The sequence below is a fragment of the Chenopodium quinoa genome, unplaced genomic scaffold (assembly GCF_001683475.1).
Source record: "Chenopodium quinoa cultivar QQ74 unplaced genomic scaffold, ASM168347v1, whole genome shotgun sequence".
In the NCBI taxonomy this organism is placed as follows: domain Eukaryota; kingdom Viridiplantae; phylum Streptophyta; class Magnoliopsida; order Caryophyllales; family Amaranthaceae; genus Chenopodium; species Chenopodium quinoa.
Window position 1 is genome coordinate 2,365,144 of NW_018744874.1, and position 16,776 is coordinate 2,381,919.

General features: G+C 36.4%; 2 protein-coding genes across 2 annotated transcripts; one reads left to right on the top strand and one right to left on the bottom strand.

The window, feature by feature from the left end:
• The first annotated feature begins 396 nt into the window (after positions 1 to 396).
• LOC110705169 (GATA transcription factor 5-like) lies at positions 397 to 2,171 on the top strand. The gene is made up of 3 exons (XM_021883020.1): positions 397 to 549; positions 656 to 956; positions 1,162 to 2,171. The coding sequence occupies exons 2-3, from the start codon at positions 672 to 674 to the stop codon at positions 1,849 to 1,851; spliced, it is 975 nt and encodes a 324-aa protein (XP_021738712.1). The 5' UTR covers positions 397 to 549; positions 656 to 671; the 3' UTR covers positions 1,852 to 2,171.
• Positions 2,172 to 5,621: 3,450 nt separating this feature from the next.
• LOC110705170 (nucleolar complex protein 3 homolog) lies at positions 5,622 to 15,913 on the bottom strand. Its single transcript, XM_021883021.1, has 13 exons — positions 15,688 to 15,913; positions 15,153 to 15,319; positions 14,879 to 15,069; positions 13,701 to 13,909; positions 13,515 to 13,617; positions 10,832 to 10,995; positions 9,927 to 10,065; positions 9,594 to 9,770; positions 9,366 to 9,502; positions 8,844 to 9,128; positions 7,021 to 7,160; positions 6,849 to 6,946; positions 5,622 to 6,352 (listed from the first exon to the last, which is right to left on the bottom strand). The coding sequence occupies exons 1-13, from the start codon at positions 15,852 to 15,854 to the stop codon at positions 5,870 to 5,872; spliced, it is 2,460 nt and encodes an 819-aa protein (XP_021738713.1). The 5' UTR covers positions 15,855 to 15,913; the 3' UTR covers positions 5,622 to 5,869.
• Positions 15,914 to 16,776: the final 863 nt, after the last annotated feature.

Sequence of the window (16,776 nt, forward strand, 5' to 3'; positions counted from 1 at the left end):
TAATTTCATTACAAATACGGAGTTCAATACTTAATTGACATTTCATTACAAATAATACTCCGTATTATTTATCACAGTGATAAACCGGAGCATGCTCAAATCACGGTGAAAAGAGTGAAACAGTTGCAAAAAGTCACGAGTAAAAAGAACGAGAAAGGCATGAAGTAAGAAGAATGAGAGAAGCATGAAGTGAGCGGCGCTTCATAACCAAACTCCTTTTATTTATATCTAGGGCATATACGTAAAACACCCTTACATAAAAACGGGCAATACCCAACATAAACTCATCACCCGCATCCGTCACCCGACTCATCCATCATCCGTCAAATAGCCCGTTGATTTCAAACATTGGATTCGGATAATTCGGACAAAAATGGATTCGGGTTAAAATGCCAGCCCTACACACACCTATCCCGCTCCCTTCAATTAGCCTTTCATTTTCTCTCTCCTCTTCTTTTCCCCCAACTCCTACCCACCTTCATTTTTCTCTCTCCTCTTTTCCTCTAACTCTCTTCTTCTTCCTTCCAACCCACCATTCAAATTCACCAGGTTATTTTTATACTTTTTTTTTTTAATTTTATGTTTATATTATTTTCCTGTAACGCCCAAAAACAAAAATAACGTCTAATTTTGTTGGGTTTTATTTATTTTTCAGGGGTATAATTATAAAAATGGAGTGCATGAAGGCAAGGGCGCTAAAATCAAACTTCTCGTCGGAAACAGCCATGAAAAACAACAACCCACCAAATTTCTTCGACGATTTTTGGCGTATTTCAGGTTTACCGACTGAAGACTTCTCAATTGACGAGTTTTTCGACCTTCCAAATGAAGATAATGTTAATGGTTCGTCTCTTTTGGAGGAAGAAGAAGAAAAAGACTCTTCCTCTTTTTCTCGCTCCTCTCATGACCCTGTTGATCATTCCAACTCCAATTTCTCCCCCAGCCTTGCAATTCCGGTAAAGGGCACTTTCGTCATTTCACTCCCCCTCCATTTTTTTTTGTCCTAAATTTTCTTGGGTTTCAAATGCTTCTTTTTTAGTTCAAATGTTTTTATTTTGGGGGTGAAATTGAAATTTTAGGGTATAATTTGTAGTTCAATTTTTTTGGGGGGTTGAAATTTTATGTTTATTTTTTTTAATAATTATAAAAAAAAAATTGTAGGTTGATGATGTACAAGAGCTTGAATTGTGGTCACATTTGATGGACGATTCTATCCCATCACCAACACTTGCATGCCCAAAACCAAGTTCAGAGAACCGAAAAACAAAACCCGGGTTTACTTTCATGAACCGGGTCGAACCGGTGAGTAAACCGGGTTTAACCCGAGTGTCATGCATCGCAAGCCCATCATTGGTTCCGGTGAAGCCAAGGAGCAAACGGGCGAGGACAACAGTGAACCGGACATGGACATTCAGTTCATCCCCAAAAACCGATTCAGCATCATCGTGTTCGTCGACGTCTTCGCCGGTATCAACCCTTCTATTCCCACCACCGGTTCAATACATGGGTTTGCTGTATAACAATAAACGGTCCATGAAAAAGGCGAAGAAGAAACCGAGTTTAGCGTCTTCGGAAGGAGAGAATCCTTTGGTTCAGAGGAAATGTAGCCATTGTCAAGTGACCAAGACTCCGCAATGGAGGGCCGGTCCAAATGGGTCAAAAACATTGTGTAATGCTTGTGGAGTTAGGTTCAAGTCGGGGCGTTTGTTTCCGGAGTATAGACCGGCTTGCAGCCCGACTTTCTCGAGTGAGGTTCACTCGAATAGTCACCGGAAGGTGTTGGAAATGAGGAAGAAAAAGGAGTCGACCGAGGCGGTCACCGGTTTAGCTCAGACGGTTTTGAGTAGTTAAAGAGGGGAATTATGAACCGGGTTTGAGAGATTTGGGTTTTGGATTAACCCGGTTTAATTTGTACAATTTTAGTAGTGGTTTGGTAGGTTTAGTTGTAATAGATAGTATTAGGGGGGGTTAATTTTTAGTAATTTTAGTTTTAGTAGTAGTAGTAATATTTTTGCCTTATATTTGTTGTAGTTTCAATCAAACTAGTTACTCCTATAATTTAATTTTAGTTTCTTAGGTTTAATTTGTTTGATTTTTTTAGTGAGGTTGAATTTTTTTCCCTCTTAACTTTTTAGTGGAGTACAAGTAGTCTCACTACTACTCGTATCGTATATATATTCGTATTTCTATTTAGACTTCAAATTTTAAAATTTTGAATTATATTTTTGATAGGTTATCTAATTATAGGTCGTTTGGGAATTTGGACACCTCAAAATCAAAAGATTTTGTTTTTGTTTTTCACTTGTTGTAAATGGTACGGACTACTTGTTGTATGAATGGTGATGTAGAAAGATTTTTGGGGTAGTTTAAATGATTTTAGCAAACTTTAATGAAGTTTGAAGGGATAAGGTTTTAGAGCTGCGACCTTTGAGTCTTTCAAGTCAAAATCTAGTCTTTTTTTGAATTGTTAATAATCATAAGGTGTGGTTAGTTATATTTGGCTTTCTATGTTTTTATTAATCCATACATATTTGACTTTTATTTTCGTAATTTTCTTTGTTTTTTTAAAGGAAAATGTTATACATAGCCCTAAGGGCTACATATAAGCAACTAATTTACTCTTGAAAATTGTTTAAATTTAAAAAATTATGACAAAAACACACTAATTACACCGATTTGCGCGTGTTTTTGTCATGAATTCCTAACTTTATACATTTTTCAAGAGTAAATTCAATGCTTATATATAGCCCTAAGGTAGTAAAAAGAATTGGAGGGGATAAAATATGAAAATAATAAAATATGATTTATGTTGGATCCACTAACTTAGAAATGAATTAAATATTATAAAAGCATTCCAAATAAGGAAATTGAGCAAGTATTTAAAACGATCGAAAAAATAAAGTGGAACAAGTATTTAAAAATGGTGGGAGTAGTAAGTACTCTCTCTATTCCTTTTTGTACTTATGTTACTTTGTAATTTATTATATTTTTTTCCGTTAGTAAGGAGAAAGGCTTTATCGGATCAGAATCTCTCACAGGTCCTCCCAATTCAGGTTAACAGGCTAGACAATTTAGAAGTTGAGGGAAAAGATAAGAAATCCCTACCCCAAAATGCCTTTAGTAAGATTTAATCCTACAACATCATAGTTGTGGGATACTAATATTACTTTGCAATTGCAATGCTAAATTAATTAATAACTAGCTATTTTGTTATTGTTAGAGATATGAGATATCGGAAAATATATCTTCAGATATCTCATATCTCTAACAATTATACTCCATTCTAGAAGGCCAAGTTCACATGCACTATGCATTACTCTATTTAATTATTAAAAAACAAAAATGTGTGTAGCTTTTTGTCAATGCATAAACGTATATGCAAATCAAGTCAATATAATACAACCACTAAAATTTTAAACGGTCTACTACCCAAGAAAAAATATACTCCACTCCCTAAAATAAATTATTGTAATACAAGTGGTGTAATTTTGGAAACAACTAAAATTGAAGCATCCATAAGAGAATTTAAACAGACAAACTCTCCCAGGTCTTTGATATGGATCCCTCTTTTTATAATGGCTTTAATTGTTAACATGAACCGAGCTGATCTGTAAAAAATTTCGATCCGATAAAACCTTTTCATTGCGTTACTTACCAATGAAAAAATAAAACGATTGAAGAAGGTGAGCAAATTATATTAACTTTAAATTATTTTTATTGAACTTAAATTATATATTTTATAGATAAGGTGCACGGGGAGCCCCTCCTATCACAAGGGGGGGGGGGGGGGGTGAAGAGGTTCAAACCCCCGTCACTCGGGAGCGTCCCTCCATCTCCTGATCCTCAATAACTTTGTATATATAAAATATTATAGGTATATCGATAATAAAACTTTCGGCTATTTCACCAAATGCCACTAAGCACTTTAAAAATTCACCAAATGCCATCGGACTTTTCAGAATTCACCAAATGCCACTGAGTTTTTAAAAAATTCACCGAGTGCCATTAATGACTAACGGCAGTTAACTCCGTTAGTCATTAAGGCTAATTATACCACGTGGTGGTTTATGATTGGTTGCTTATTAAAAACCACCCACCCACCACGACTCAGCCCGACCACCGTCTATCACTGCCACCACCATATCCCCATCTCCAACCAATCCCCACCGCGGCGGCGACCCACCCCTGAACAACCGAGCCGGCGACCCAGCCTTGAACAACTGCACCGCCGGCGACCCAGCATAGCCAGCCCGCATCGACAACGCACCCAACCGATTCGCAAACTCTCCTTCTCCCTCGAAAATCCTTCCCCTCACCACCGCCGACGACCAAAGCCCCTCTCCCCACACCGGAGAACCCAAATCAGTTCATCCCCTCCGAGCTCCACCCTTTCAACCACCACGTCGGAACCCTAAATTAAAATCCCCAAAAATTGAAATCTAGGGTTTCGACACCTTAAACCCCAATATCAATTTCCCTAAATTCGTAACCCCCTCCACTCCATCCCTCCTGCTCCAACAAACCCAAACCACCTCTTTCCCTCCCATCTCCGTCCACCCCCTGAACCACCTATCTTAAAATCGAAAACCAAATTTGGTTTTCGATTTTGGAGATTTCGTTTTTGGGGTTTTATTAGGGTGTCGAGGATGGGTGTTTAGGGGGGAGTGGATGCAGATGGTAGGGGGCATAGGGTCATGGGGAAGGGTGGCCGCCGACGATGTTGGTCGCCGGTGGGGGTGGAGGCAAGGGGTTGGGCTGGCGTAGGGGCGGTGGTGCGGTGGGAAGATTGGTCGGGGTTCAGTTTTTTTTTTAATTTTTTTTTAATTTTTTTGATAAATAAATAATAATAAAATGAACCAATTAGAATATGCCACGTGGCATATTTAGCCTTAATGACTAACGGAGTTAATAATTACCGTTAGTCATTAATGGCACTCGGTGAATTTTTTTAAAAACTCGGTGGCATTTGGTGAATTCTGAAAAGTCCGATGGCATTTGGTGAATTTTTAAATTACTCAATGGCATTTGGTGAAATAACCGTAAAACTTTATACAATTTTTTTATCTTACAAGATCTATTCATAGCATTATATATTCATGTGTCACAATAATACCTATTTGTCCCCTACATGGCACACATGGGACGACAATTGGCGAAAACCTAAAATGCTATCGCTGTATTGTAGCCTGGCTGCGAAACCTACTTTATTTATTAGTGATATGATATGATATTAGATTTTGAAAATTGACAACACAAAAGTGAAAGCACACTTTTCTTGTTTTTGTTAAAAAAAAAAAAAAACTATACAACATACAATTAAAGTAGTCCCCCTTAATACAATACCTCTTTCTCTTTATTATGTGAGGAATAAATGCTCAAAAGAGGCATTGTATTAAGGGACGGAGGGAGTATTAAACTACAAACCAACCTGCTAATTTTCAAAACCAGCTCAAACCGACCCGCTAACAAATGAACCATTTGCACACAGCCAAATATGGAACCACCATGCCAAAGTGGCAGTAATACATAAAGTAGTGTCTACTGTAATAATTTACCGGCGTCCAGGACACCAAACCTAAAGGATTAAACAACAATAATCCATGGTTATAAACAACAATCAGTAATACACAATACTTCGCCTTTCGTATAACATCTTACTAATTTCGCTGGCAGCATATATTGATATATATAATGACATACTATAGCACACAGAAGAAAAGTACAAGGAAAATAAACACAACGCAAATTAACAAATTACATTCCTTCCGAAATGTTCTGTATTCAAACTTAGAAAATTTCAGATCTTACAACCAACCTCGAAAAATTTGATCTTTCCTAACAAAAATTCAAAAATAATATTCCTCTGTGCCTATTGTTTCCTCTTCTTTTGCTTTGATCCTTCCCGCTTACTATTTTTATGCCTTTTGTACTCTTCATGCAATTGCAGGGACAGTGTAGTAAGACCCAGCTCCCTTCTCAGTTTCTCATTCTCCACTATATCATGAACAACAGTAAAGTGATCTGAAAGCTTCTCCCTCAAGGCTTCCTCATCAACTTCTAATGAAGTTTCATCATCTCCCAACAAATTATTGTTCCCTCTTTTTCGTTTATTATTCAACTTTATGTCACTCTTTATGCTATAATGTTCGCTCTCCAATAGCAGCTCCTTATAAGCTTGCTGAGGAGAAACAGTCGGCATATAAACTTGATTCGAAGTAGTACTTATCTTGGAGATGCTTGAAGCCATGGTTGAAATAGTAGGATGATAATGCTTGGACAGCAGATTCAATTCCCAGAGGACGGAAGCAAGTGCACCGCTCAGGTGTGGATCAGAGGAATATGGCTGATATTTCTGCAGGACAACATGAATAATAATTACCCTGACAATCTATTGGTCCATTGAATTAAATTAACATGGTCCATTAAACTACAAGTGTTTCTTTGCTGTTAATGAGCACAAGTAACAGATAGAGAGTTAATTGATAAATTTTCTCTGTTGCTGCATCAATAAATTGGATAAAGCAGTGTACACAGTCTGTCTTCTCCCCCCAATCCCACCTAGCCCAAGAAGAGTCTGTATAAAAGCATTCGGCTTTAATCTTTCTGTAATATATTGGAAAATTGCAGTGCTACACGGACCAATGGAGTTAAATTATATGCCAATAAAGAAAATAATTATTCAGACGGTGCACTCCCTCTCATGTGATTAAAATTTTTCTGGGGAACATAAAGGGGAAACATTGGTAGTGCCAGTGTGTTCCTTTTTCTTCATATTGTTAAGCATATAATTGTTTAACACTTTCTTCATATTGTTAAAGCATAATTGTTGGAAATAAAAGTATGCATACCGCAACTGATCCTGATACTGAGCCACCTCCCACATCATTTTCTAGCATGTATCGGCACTTGAAATTCTTTTGCAGAAGGTTTTTGGCAGTGACGAGTGCTGGAAAGATGAAAGTCAAAAATTAACTAAACGTTCAGGAACTTGCATCATAAAACAATGGGAAAGTAACCAACCGGCCATGGATTCTGGAGAGCCAAAGCACAAGGAGGAAGACGCTAAACGCTTTATGAAGGCAGCAGCTCTTTGCATATCATGTTGCCTATCATCACATAGCATTATCTTTAAAGCTTCTGCCAAAATTTCACCTTGATCCCTGCATCATCAATATAACAGAGATTTTAAGGTATCTCAAACTCATTAACTTTTCCAATGATTCAAAATAATAAATACTTAATTAGATCCTAGGACATAGCAAACATACTGTCAACCTGAAGATATGACGAGGAAATTAACCCAAATATTTTGGTTTTTGATTATAAAAATGCAGCCCGAAACACCTGCTAATTTTGAATCAAACCCATTGGATAGAAGCATTCTAAACTTAAGCATGAAAGTTTGAAAAACCCTTATCTTATTGTGCTCTTAATTATATAGTAGCACTAATCTTTCCTCTTATGTCTCATTACATTTAGGAGTTTTGAAACTGTTTCTCCATCCCGGTGTTTGTAAAATTTTACAATAATCCCAGAGATCCACCTTTCTGAAGGTTAAGCATTAGAGAAGTCCCAATCATTGCTCTGATTTAGTTAATCATTATTTGAATATGCTGAAATTTTACCAGATAATACTTGTCTCATAATAATGCAATTACGACATATAAAAAATAAAATAGATCCACGAAGAGATAATCTTCCTAAGGCAACATGTGTAAGTATCCCTCAACTATGCTTTGTTGTCTTCCCACTCCCTCAGCAATATTTCCTCTTGCTCCACAAAGATCTACTCAGCAGACACACATCCAAGAAGAGAGTGTAAAATGTGGAGCTCAAGTGACAAGTTCAATAGTTCAGTACTGGAGAAAAGATTATGAAATTCTAATGTGAGAAGTGTAAAGTGTTCTCTGCAGTGGGACAATGAACGGTAGGAAAAAATTTATATACAAAAATACGAATAACGTAAAAGTGATTAGATCTTCATGGAGTCGAAGAACCTGAGAGAGGGTCTTTGTGGGATAGAGGGTTGTGTATGGGAACTATTTTAATCGTGAACTCCATTTTTACACTGTCAACCCAACTTTTCATCATCGGCAATTTTGTTTTAATTCAATTCATGCAACTCTCTTTTATTCAACCAGTAACTTTTGGATCAACACAGCAATATACCTATATATAATGCATTATAATCTACTGTGAATTTTAATTACATACTTCGTATGTAATATATCATATTTAGATACTTCTATGTAGTACCATAATTGAAGTTTGAAGTAAATACACGATAAATTAATATAGTTCCTCAGATATTGATTACTTAAATCATTCGTATCTTTATACTATTCGTATGCTCTTCTTTGACCATGTTTAGTGATCTATTATAAGGATACATCATACATAGTCATGAGCGGTTTTGTTAAACTAGTCTTCATATACATTTTCAAAGTATCAACTTTTATAAAGTTTACTAAAAAATAATCAAAGATATTCACGGTCAAAGTTATGCATACCAGAATGAAACTTTGAATGGATCGAGTAAAAAGAACAGAGGAAGTATGTGTTTTTAGTCCACCAATAGGTTTTTCCTCAAAAAAAAAAAAAAAAGTCCACCAATAGGTATCCTGGTGCGAAGGTGTATAAATATAGGCACAACATAAATATTCAGTCGATGCAAAAAAAATAATGGTCAACTTAATGTGCATGGTTCCGCCAACGGATGGTTCTCACCATGAGGGAGATTGGCACATGAACCTCCGATGCGAGTGGTCATGCCTCTATTGATGTATTATAGTAAAATGAGCAGCTGACTTCATGTAATTCATGAAAGCATGTAGAGTACTAACCTTCCTGGTCTATACTCAATAATGAGATTGTAAAGCTGGATAAAGAACTCCTGTAAATCCACATTCAGAGCATCGAGGTTCTTCCTCATAACTTTAAAGGCAACAATACAGCATTCTATCCGTTCAGAGACTGTCAAAGAATTATCAGAATTATCCAGATTAGTGCCAGAAGCAAGAATCTTGAGGTGCTTCATTAGATCAGCCATGAAATCTATGTCAATTAGGTGAGAGAACATCCCCAATCCCTTCAAGCATGAGCTAAGTAGTGGATGAGCTCTATTTAACCTGTCCAAGAACAAAATCAAGATGTTAACCAATCTAAATCATTATTAGAATACATAATTTTGCCAATGCTACTCCACACCGCCCATGTAAATAACATTGCAATAAACAATAATAGCTGACCGGAGATGTTAAGTCTCTTTAATTCCACTCTCATACAATCTAAAGATCAAATTTTATCAACTTCTCCTTTGACCCAAAGTGGAGCAAAGTTAATAAGATGACAAAACAAAATCACACCTTATTGTATCTGGCTGTATTGTGTGCTTCAAAACACGGAAGTATGTATTAAATACAGCAGACAACGTCTGAGATTGCATTCTCCTTCGCTCTGTTTCATCTTGGGCAAGTGAAGCAGCCTTGAAATCAGCATTTACCTGTTCATATTTCAAACTTAGTGACACAGTAAAAACAAAACATCAGTCAACAGTATTTGTATGTGATGGATAGTTTTTATTAAACAAACACCTCCTCTCTCGTCTTTGATAGTAATTCCTTCTTAGTTTTCTTCTTATCACTGGCTGTAGGTTGAGTTTGTTCCTCGGACTTCTTTCCTTTCTTATATTTCTTTCTTCTACGCTTTTCATCATCATCTGCCTTTTTAGACCTTGCAAGATCTTCATCAAATGACAAAGCCAAGAATACCTAAATGCACGAATAGCCCAAGTTCATGCAATACAATTTAATTAGAAAGGAATTGGTAGACAAAACAACAAAAAAGTGAGACACATGCATGGAAATAAGAGATATCCCGAAAATCGAGTAACATCTAGAAGGCAATGTAAGTGTAAAGACACCTACTGCTATAGAGTCTGGGTTCAATTGGCAATCATGAATTCTAACAAGATCCGCAATCCGCTGTACGGTCTCAACAGTTGCTTCTCCACCATGTTTCCCCTCATTTTTGAAAAGAGACTGGATTGTAGAAGAACATAGCTTCCTGTGAAAGGTTTAAATGTCATTCATGTAAACACCAACATAATGTGCAATTTAAGTATGACTGAAATGCTAAATATCACCTATCTTTTAACATGTAGAATATTCAATTATTACTTAAAATAAAACACTTTAAAACATAAACAACAGAAATATTGGAAATTTAATACTGAAAAACATAGTTTAAAGAAAACCCAAAATGACAGGCAATTCTACACCCGGCAAATTTAAATCAAACCACTACTGTGTTAAGCATTGCTTCCCAAATTAGATCACTCCACAAACCATCAGATGATATCCAACACAATAACCTATGTGCTCCAGCCCAACATAAAATAATACTCCAGCAAAAAAAATTAAAGCATTGGTTTTATAGGACATGACCCACTGTAACCGATACAGGAAGCTGCAATTTATCAGTGACTTATAGGTCATGGCATCAAATTCTTTAAGCTCTCTTCAACCGCTCAACCAAGCCCACTGCATAACAAATGTACTGTCCTTGAAGACCACAATGTACACCACACTCTTATAAGTACCCACTATCATGTGTGCTGGACACGCAATGATTATGATCTAATCACTAATTATGTTGGTAGAGTGTCATAACAGCTTTAGGCTAAACCCACTTTTTTTATGGGAAAAGAAGCTCAAAGTGGTTTAAAATGAAAATGAAATTGAAACAGACAATAACTTATCCAAAGTCATTTGAGAACAGACTGCATATACATAAAGCCAGAGAGGCAGAGATTGATAAGGATAAAACAAACCTCACAACATCATCTGCAGAAGCCAGGCACTTAACAACAGCTGGTATTATGTTCTGACGAAAATTGAAATGTGGGTGGGCATCTAATAAAGTACAGAGACAACGAACAGCTACACGATTGAACTCAGGGAGCGGTTGTAAGGTGAACAGCCTCTGCAGATAAGCCTGAAAACAAAAGAAAAGCACAAGTATCTCTTCTCAATCATCTTGAAGGCTAGCGTAATATAAGGATGTACTAGACAAATCAATTTCATGAATCATGATAAGTTAGCTGATACATCAAATTAGCCTTGCTTTAGAAAGCGAATTCATGAATAAGGAATGCAACTAAAGTATGTCAAATTAGGGAGTTGAAGTATATGGGAAAGGTCAAATCCTACAACTGCCTGTCTTTTGTGATTTTTAACTTTTTGAAAGTAACTTGGATAAATAATCTGAACCCTTTTTAATTCTTTATAAAATAACCTGAATCTAGGTTATCTGAGTTTTCTAAAACTAAGTTTGAAGAGAGCATTCTTTGAAGGGGGAGAGAGAAAGAGAGAGAGCATTTTAAGCAGGCCTTTAATCATATACGATAATCCATGAGATTATCATCTCTATGTTTCATCTCTCTAACTTTGAGCGAATCATGGCCTATTTCAGCCCTTTTCAAAGCAATAATATAGGTAGTTGTACATCTTTTAGATTGGAGTGGAAACTTTTTCTTTTATTTTCCACGGTGACTCTAAACTGCTAACTCCGCCAACGAGTTTCCCACTACCAATCCTAGGGATAAAGGAGGAGGGTTACGGTAGGCCAGTGATAGCAGTGTAAAACTTTGTGACATCGCTTGACATGAGCCACAATGATTGAGAGTAGTACTAGGATGGGTTCGACCAACTGGGAAGTCCTCATGATGGTTCATGTAACCGACCGTACTTATGGGATTAACACGTTCAAGCAAAAGAAGAAAGTGGCTCTAAACTTCTGACTCGTATATTTCCACGACTGTATCATATAAAATCTATTTACAAAAATTTAAATAAAATTTGTTCCTCTTCTCCTTACTCTCCGCTAGTTCAAGCACAACTACCTAACCAACCAACCTAACCTCTAACCACCATATACATTTCCAATTCTTGCTATTGATGAAGGTGGTGGCGTCATCGAGAGTCCAACAAAAGAGAGAAAGGGGGGGTGAAAGGAAAAAGATAGAGATGGTGGTTACACGAGCAAGAAAAGGGAATTCTAAAGGAAATTTGCAAGTGGAGGTAAAGAGAGAATGAGTAGAGGTGGAGGTGATAGAGGAGGAGAGACAGGTGAGTTGGAGAAGGGGGGTGTTTATGTAGGAAGGGGATGAAAAGATGATTTATAACCCAAAAAAATATATATCCACTCTTCGAAAATTTACAAGATTAGAGTTCATCATCTATAATTTCCTTAAAAAGTAAAAGAAAAAATTCATTTATATAATCACAACTATGAGCAATTTACTTAGAATAATCCCAACTAAAGATTATTAGCTAATAATCCTAACTTTGCTATTAAGTTGCCGCCAGCGATCCCAATTGATTAACAACCTGTTATAACAAATTACCAAGACACGTGTCAACACGTGATTAGTCCAAAATTTATTAAAAAAAAATCCCCTAGAAAATGACCGATCAACCCCCCTAACACCAGAAACTGGTCGGCCCTCTACCATCATATTCTCCTTCAATGGCTATTTTTAATAGCCGTGATTAATGTCAATAATTGGGTATTATTCCATCATATTCTGTTTATTATCTCCTGATTTTTTGGAAGATTAAAAACCTGTCATTACTCTAGAGTTATATTCTAAGTATTATCTCCTGATTTTTTTGGAGGTTTGGAAACCTTTCGTTTTCTCGAGTTCAATGATATTTTTTCTACTTTCATTATTAAGAAATTTGGTGATAAAAAATATCATACACTTCTTCTCCTCCTGTTTATTCAGTATTTTTCATAAGAAAGATGCATACAATATCACTCATCTTCTTTCTTTTCTATTAAAGAGATAAGTTCGTGTGACTCCAATCTCTAACCTAGAATTGCCATTGTGTGAGAGAGGTGAGTTAACCTCAAGGAACAAAATGAAAAATACATCCAAACACCCCAGTACCGCTGAATTGTTGCTTTCAAATCAGTGGTTCCACATTGCCACAACCCCCCCCCCCCCCAATAGTTCAGATGTGAATTCGAATGCGAGGTTCCTCCATTGCTTTGTTTTGTTCTTAATTTAGGCCTGAGACACTTTGATTCCAACATAATTGAACTAAAACATTAAGTGTACTGAACCTCTTTAAACATCAAATATCAAGTAACCAGATCTTAACAACTAGCTAGAAGTCCTCATACTCCTCAAAATAAGAAAAGACATTCAAGATTTCTACCTTCACTATTTTCACCTCTACAAAAACAGTAACCAAAAGGCAGACAGACAAGAAACATAAATGACAGTCAATTGACTCAAATCAGCATAAGTCAGAGGAGTAAAGCAGTAAAGGTACTGACGGGTCAAGTGTTCATTCACAGCGTTAAGCAATGTGCTTAAACTAGATTAAATAAGGGCATAAAGGTAGGACCAACTGCTTCACAAATTAAACCATGCTGTTACTAGTCAGCTGTTACTAGTGAGAACAAAACAACTGCATAGACAAAACAACTACATAGACAAAACAAACCTTATATGAGAACAAAAGCGTTGACTCAAAAAACCGCATCTTCTTCACAGCCTTAGAAATAACCATCTCTTGCTCTTTCTCAGTAGGAAGCCTAATGCGATAACTGCAACATACAGCCAGTGTGTATAAGAATCAAAGCATCAGACTCATGTTGAGATGCAAAGGAATATTAAATCAGTTTCTTACCCAGGAATGATGTCTCTAAAAACAACTAATGTTGATAACAATGCCGCCTTTGCAATACCTTTATCTCCATCATTACAGAAACTTAGGAGCTCTTTCAGAGACTTAATATTTGACTCGGGATCTTCAAGCAAGGCAGTACCCAACTCTGCAACTTTATGTTGCTTAGTTTCAGCAACTTCTGCAGCAGTGAGATCTTCTTTAACCTCAGCCTATAGTTAACAGTTGTAATTAAGTAGCAAAGAAATAACCCTGGAGAAAGAATACACACTCTCCATAATAAGGAAAATTCATGTTACAATAGATTTTTAATTCCTCTAGCAGAGATGAATACACATATATGGTTGATCAATGTCTTCAATGAGAAAGTTAACTAGAGTTTATACAAAAATATTCAATATTTGCAGGACACTTTGTATAAAATCTACTAAGAGTGTACAGAAGCTTATGCCTTGAAAACATTCATAAGAAAGGCATGAAAGCAAACCATACAATCAAAAACTAGGGTTAGGGACATCCATCTCTGGTTGGGTACAGATTCCCTTCAATGTGTAAGTGCCCCAGTTTAGAGCAAAAGTGTTTCCCACATTGCTACTTACTATGCTTATTTTATTTTGAAGAGCATGGGAGGACAAGAATGTATCAAAAGCAAGCAAGAGGTAACGAAAATGACTTCCAAAATATTAACTGGATAGAATTTAGTGATAGGAAAGCGATTAGAATTCTTCTCACTTTTTGTATCACCAAGACATGAACATGCACAGCCCCATTAGCAACTAAGCATATATAGAAGTATGCTACTCAATGCAGATACCACTTTATATGCAATTAAGGAAGAACCAAATACACTTCCATCAAGAAATCTATGACTTCACATGGAGAAAGAGAGATGATTGAACATTAAAATAACAAGAAAAAAGCTCCTCTCAGTACAGTGTTAAACACTTTAGGATTGTAATTACTCCTAACGCTTGATGTACATGGTTTAAGATTTTAAGGAGTCGGATATCATCTGAATGCCTTAGCATTATTATGTATTTGGTGATGCATAGGAGCGTGCAAATAGCAGAGAGTTTATGGTCATTAACCTTATGTGGTGACCTTTTTTATTTCGTGAAAAAATTGAGAATCAAAGAATCATACTCAAATTGACAGCATGTAAAAAAAAAAAAAAAACTTACCAAAACCTCAGACTGAGGGTTCTTAGTATCCTCCTCAGACTTAGCAGGTTCCTTCACCTGCTTCTTTTCGTCTTTCTTCTTTTTCTTCAACTTTGCCCTCCTTTCTGCTTTAGTTAACTTAAATATACCTTTATCTTCATCACTATCATCTTCTTTGTCAGAAGTTTCAAGCTTTCTTTCTTCTTTTGGAACTGCAAATGTTTAAGCATAATGATTACTACTACCTAACTGGCTAACTGACCATCTAAACAGAACATAAATGTTAATTACAAACCTGTCTTATAATAAAGCTTTCCGTCCAAGGTCTTGACCGGAAGCGCATCAACACGATTAACCTCTATACCCTTTTCTTCCTTATTCTCAAGCTTTTTCTTTCGTAATCGTCTCTCATATAGTTCTTCCAGCTCATCTTCTTTGGCATTGGCAACACGATTAACATGCCTACCCAGATTAACATAACATAACCAGGAAATCAGCAACCAAATATCCAACTTAACACAACAAATATTACAAACACTACTATCATTTCAAACATGCTCACTACATTTCATCAATTAATTTCCCACAAATTTCTTCAATATACTCTATCACTCAATACTATTTAACACTTGAAATGAACTATCAAGTCAATAATCCAAGTGGGTTCGGGCCGGGTGTGTCGGGTCTTATCGTATTTATTCAGCTCTGCCCGAAATCCCAACACAACCATCAAATTTTCATTTACTAAACACCCAAATTTCCAAAATCAAAACAGTAAACAATAATAATAATGCAAATCAAAATTAAAGAAAAAAAAAAAAAAAACATACTTGGTAATTGATTGAGTATCCAAACGAGAAACAAAACCAGCATAAGCACGATTTTCAGCGACAAAATTGACATCTTCGTCTGAAACAACGATATCTTCATCTGGAATCTCAGGAGGAAGCTCAGGAGGCAGTGTTACTTTAAGCTTTTTCTTCTGCTGTAATTTCATAGTTCAACCTTCAATGGAGGACGTTGAGTATGCTTCAATGGAGAACGTTGAGAGAAAAAGAGAATGTAGGGTTAAAGTTATAAATGGGTTAGATCCGTTTAATAAATAAATGGGCCGGGTCTTGAAAACAAATAAATGGACTTAGGTTGGATTGGGCCCAACAAATGATATTGAAAAATCTACGTGGAACTGTGGATTCTTTCCATATTCGGGCCTACCCGCATTAGAAGTCCGTACTGCACACTCAAATTCCTCAATTTTATTTTATTTTTTAATTACAGTTGTTTGTCATCAAATCCAATTGATAGGATTTATTTTTTACGTCATAAATAAATTTGAAGGAAAATACAAAGCCAATTAATTATTATTTTAATAAATCGAAACGCCTTCAAGTTTGACTGTTCACGCGTATTGCAATTTTTTTTTTGTTTGTTTTTTTTGGAAAGTACGTGTGTTTCGGGTGAAAACAATAGGACCTTGCTGAAGGTCCAGAGAAGTGGTGAAGACAGGGCTCGGTCCAAGTGATGTTGGGCCGAGGGTTTTCTGCACAGCAAACACACGTAAACTAGCCTCGGGGGTGTTGCCGAGGAAGGCCCCTCCGATGCTAAAGTCAGTATAATGTGTAGAGAGAGAAAGCTATGCAAGAAAATTAATTGCTTGAGGCTTTGTGTGAATGAATGTACAAATGTGATATTGATGGCCTTTATACCTTTGCATATATGGGAGAATTGGCCTTGGCCCAATTGACTTGCTCTGTGGATTGATCTTGACTTTAGCACAATTAGAGAGTTGAACCTTGACCTTGGGCTTTTAATTGGATCATTTAGTGACTAGGCCCAATTGGACTAAATTGGACCCAAACAACTTGCCTCCCAGACCCGATTTGGAAGTATGACGGGTCGGGTTTAATTAATCAGAAAAA

Bases quoted from the DNA above. Each gene is read 5' to 3' on its own strand.
- LOC110705170 (XM_021883021.1), bottom strand. From the start codon at position 15,854: ATGAAATTACAGCAGAAGAAAAAGCTTAAAGTAACACTGCCTCCTGAG. The intron at 13,910-14,878 runs GTAAGTTTTTTT...TGTTAACTATAG, and splicing joins ACCCTCAGTCTGAGGTTTTG to GCTGAGGTTAAAGAAGATCT. The intron at 6,353-6,848 runs GTATGCATACTT...GTTGTCCTGCAG, and splicing joins CAGTATCAGGATCAGTTGCG to AAATATCAGCCATATTCCTC.
- LOC110705169 (XM_021883020.1), top strand. From the start codon at position 672: ATGGAGTGCATGAAGGCAAGGGCGCTAAAATCAAACTTCTCGTCGGAA. The intron at 957-1,161 runs GTAAAGGGCACT...AAAAAATTGTAG, and splicing joins CCCCCAGCCTTGCAATTCCG to GTTGATGATGTACAAGAGCT.